The following is a 3,209-nucleotide window of genomic DNA, read 5'->3' on the forward strand; positions in this document are numbered from 1 at the left end:
ATTTATAATGATCAAGGTTTGGCTTCCTAAGGGATCTCTCATTAAATGGGTTTCTCACTTCCATGATCAAGCATTGTCTTGATGAACTAAGGTGTAGCACTTCTATTTTATTTTCTAGGATGAGCTATTATGGTGGCCTCTATAATTGATATCCCAGGAGATTGCCTGAGATAATTCTTAGGGTTCTTTCCAGGGAACGATGATATAATCATCTGAGTATATGGATAGTTCTCTTTCCCAAGTCCAAGTGTTGCCTCATTAATTTGAGTGTAATACTATAACTTGAGTTCTCTCATATAGGAATAGTTATTCTAGAGTTTATGGTGTACTCCTAATATTTTAGTGCAATGGTTGTCCTTTATTCTTAAATAGGTAAAGCTAAGATTGGCATGATTGGTCACTCTCTTATTTGGGAAAGACTTCAATACTATCCTAGGGTTCCTCTTGAGGATGATGTTGTGATCATATGGATATTTATATCCAAGGTTTGCCTCTAGGTTTGATGTATAATAATATGGAATAGAGAAAGATATGTATTCCTTGGTTGGATCTCCTTGTCTTGTTTCCAAGGATGAAGTGAAATGAATACCATGAGGTTCATGGTAGGATCAAGGATTAGTTTAAGACATGGAAAAGATAAGTTAGGAATAGTTACTCCAATTATTGTTACTTGATTTCCACTCAAATGGATGTTCATATATGTTATGGCAAGGATTAACATATTATGATCTTTAATAGGATCAAGTAATTGATCCTTGATTATTAAGTTATTGTGTTGGTTGTAATTCCATTTGATCTAACCCTTGAGATCAAATCATCTCTACCCAAAACAAGGTTTTAACAAAGTCACATTGAGGTTTATAGCGCTTGACTTGATGAGCTACTTCAATTCCACCAAGGTCAAGTGAAACTTCAGTTACTGTGACTGTTTTACTTTAAAGCGCGAAATTTCCCCAGATTTTCTATGCATGAATGCAATGCACACACCTGTTTCCTCTATTTTTGTAACCCCATAACCTGGGATATTACATCTTTGTTCAAGCAACTCACAATACAAGGCTTTGTATTTGCAGCGTTTGACATGGACACTCAAGTGTTTGAGGTTTCTATTGCATCAAGGCTTGGCATTTAGAGGACACGATGAAAGTGAAGATTCACTAAATAAAGGAAATTTTCTTGAGCTCTTAAATTGGCTTGCAGGAAATTTTGAAGAGGTTAACAAGGTGGTTCCCAACAATGCTCCACAGAATTGCAGGATGATTCACCATGACATACAACACGAGCTGATCAAATGTTGTGCACGGGAGACTACTAAACTACTCATTGAAGAACTTGATGGTGGTCAGTTTGCAATACTTGCAGATGAATCTAGTGATGTGTATCAGAATGAGCAGTTGGCTGTTTGCTTGCGCTATGTTGATAAGAAAGGAAGGGCAGTTGTAAGATTACTTGGTCTTGCTCATGTTGAGGACACTACCTCTTTGACACTTAAAGCTGCAATTCAAGAAATGCTTATGGAGTACAACTTGACATTTGCCATGGCCCGTGGGCAAGGATATGACGGAGCTAGCAACATGAAAGGTAATGCCAATGGTCTAAAAAAACTAATTATGGATGAGTCTCCTTCAACCTATTATGTGCACTGCTTTTCCCATCAACTACAGTTAACTCTTGTAGCTGTTGCTAAGGAGAGTGGAGATTGTACTTGGTTCTTTCAGCAGCTTGCACACTTGTTAACTGCTCTTGGCATGTCTTGCAAAAAGATGAGGATGCTTCGGATTGCTCAAGCCGAGGAACTGATTGATGCATTGGATTTGGAAGAAGTACAAACAGGGACTGGGCAAAATCAGGAAATGGGTTTGGGAAGGCCATGTGATACACGTTGGGGCTCTCACTTCAGGACAGTGAACCGTGTCCTCTCTCTATATGCTGCAATAAAGAGAGTCCTAAAGAAGATTGGAAAAGAGTACCATGGTGCGGAGGCTCAAGCTACTCTATCAGTGGAGACATCAATTTTGTCATTTGAGTTTGTTTTCATGGCACACTTGTTGCAAGAAATATTTGGATACACAGATGACTTGAGCAGAGCTTTGCAAACAAAAGACCAAGATATTGTTCATGCTATTCAACTACTTGACAATACGAAGTATCACTTGGCGGGCTTGAGGTCTGATCCCGGATGGGACGATTTCCTCATTAAGGTAACATCTTTCTGTACAAAGCACAACATCAAAGTTGTTGATATGAAGGCTCGTTACTATCCTGTTGGTCGACCTAGAAGAGGTGATCTCTTTAATGGTGCAGATAATTACCATCGCTTCCATGTTGATATGTTTGTGAGTGTGATTGATAGGCAAATTTCAGAACTAAATGGCAGATTTGATGAGGTAAACACAGAACTACTTAATTGCATGGCAGCATTCTCTCCCGTTCGCTCATTTGCCGCTTATGATCAAAATAAGTTGGTCAAGCTTGCTTCACAGTTTTATGCTACTGATTTCACAATTGATGAATTGGCAAGAATTCCATGGCAACTAGACATGTATATAACTCATGTGCGCAGAGATGAAAGGTTCAAAAACTTGAAGAATATAGTTGAGCTTTCAGTTATGCTTGTGGAGACAAATATGCATGCACAGTACTTTATTGTTTACAAGCTTCTCAAGTTGGTACTGATTTTGCCAGTAGCTACTGCCAGTGTTGAAAGGGTATTCTCCTCCATGAATTATGTGAAGAATAAGCTAAGAAACAAGATGGGTGATGATTACTTAAACAATTGCATGGTTATATTTGTTGAGAGAGAATTATTCAATCAAGTGAAGGATGAGGATGTCATCAATCTCAACCAAAAGGGTGCCCGCAAAGTTATATTGTAAGAGGTACTTCCTCTTTCCATTGAAATTTGTTGTTGTACTTCGATTTGTATGGATTTAAGCACTTTAGTATTATGTATTGTACTGGAATAATTGTTATAGTTCTACTGAAATTACTGTCCAACTGAAAATATAGCCTATATAGGCTTTTGTTTGTGCTTTTTTAAGCTTTGTGAAAATTATAGGCGTTTGCTTGTGTTTTTGTTTGCTTTGAGAACATTTTTTTGGCCGGTGGGAATACCCACCAGCAATTTCCTGGAGCCGCCGTTGCCCTTGACAGTCCCGCGTTTGCTTCTCGGCTGGCTACGTGGCGAGCGAGACGGCCTCGCCTTGTAC

At 38.7% G+C, this 3,209-nt stretch overlaps 1 protein-coding gene across 1 annotated transcript; it reads left to right on the top strand.

Moving 5' to 3' along the window:
• The first annotated feature begins 1,126 nt into the window (after positions 1 to 1,126).
• On the top strand, positions 1,127 to 2,803 carry LOC127296142 (uncharacterized). The gene is made up of 2 exons (XM_051326171.2): positions 1,127 to 2,387; positions 2,686 to 2,803. The coding sequence occupies exons 1-2, from the start codon at positions 1,257 to 1,259 to the stop codon at positions 2,686 to 2,688; spliced, it is 1,134 nt and encodes a 377-aa protein (XP_051182131.1). The 5' UTR covers positions 1,127 to 1,256; the 3' UTR covers positions 2,689 to 2,803.
• Positions 2,804 to 3,209: the final 406 nt, after the last annotated feature.

This window comes from Lolium perenne, chromosome 4 (genome assembly GCF_019359855.2).
Source record: "Lolium perenne isolate Kyuss_39 chromosome 4, Kyuss_2.0, whole genome shotgun sequence".
NCBI lineage: Eukaryota > Viridiplantae > Streptophyta > Magnoliopsida > Poales > Poaceae > Lolium > Lolium perenne.

Bases quoted from the DNA above. Each gene is read 5' to 3' on its own strand.
- LOC127296142 (XM_051326171.2), top strand. From the start codon at position 1,257: ATGATTCACCATGACATACAACACGAGCTGATCAAATGTTGTGCACGG.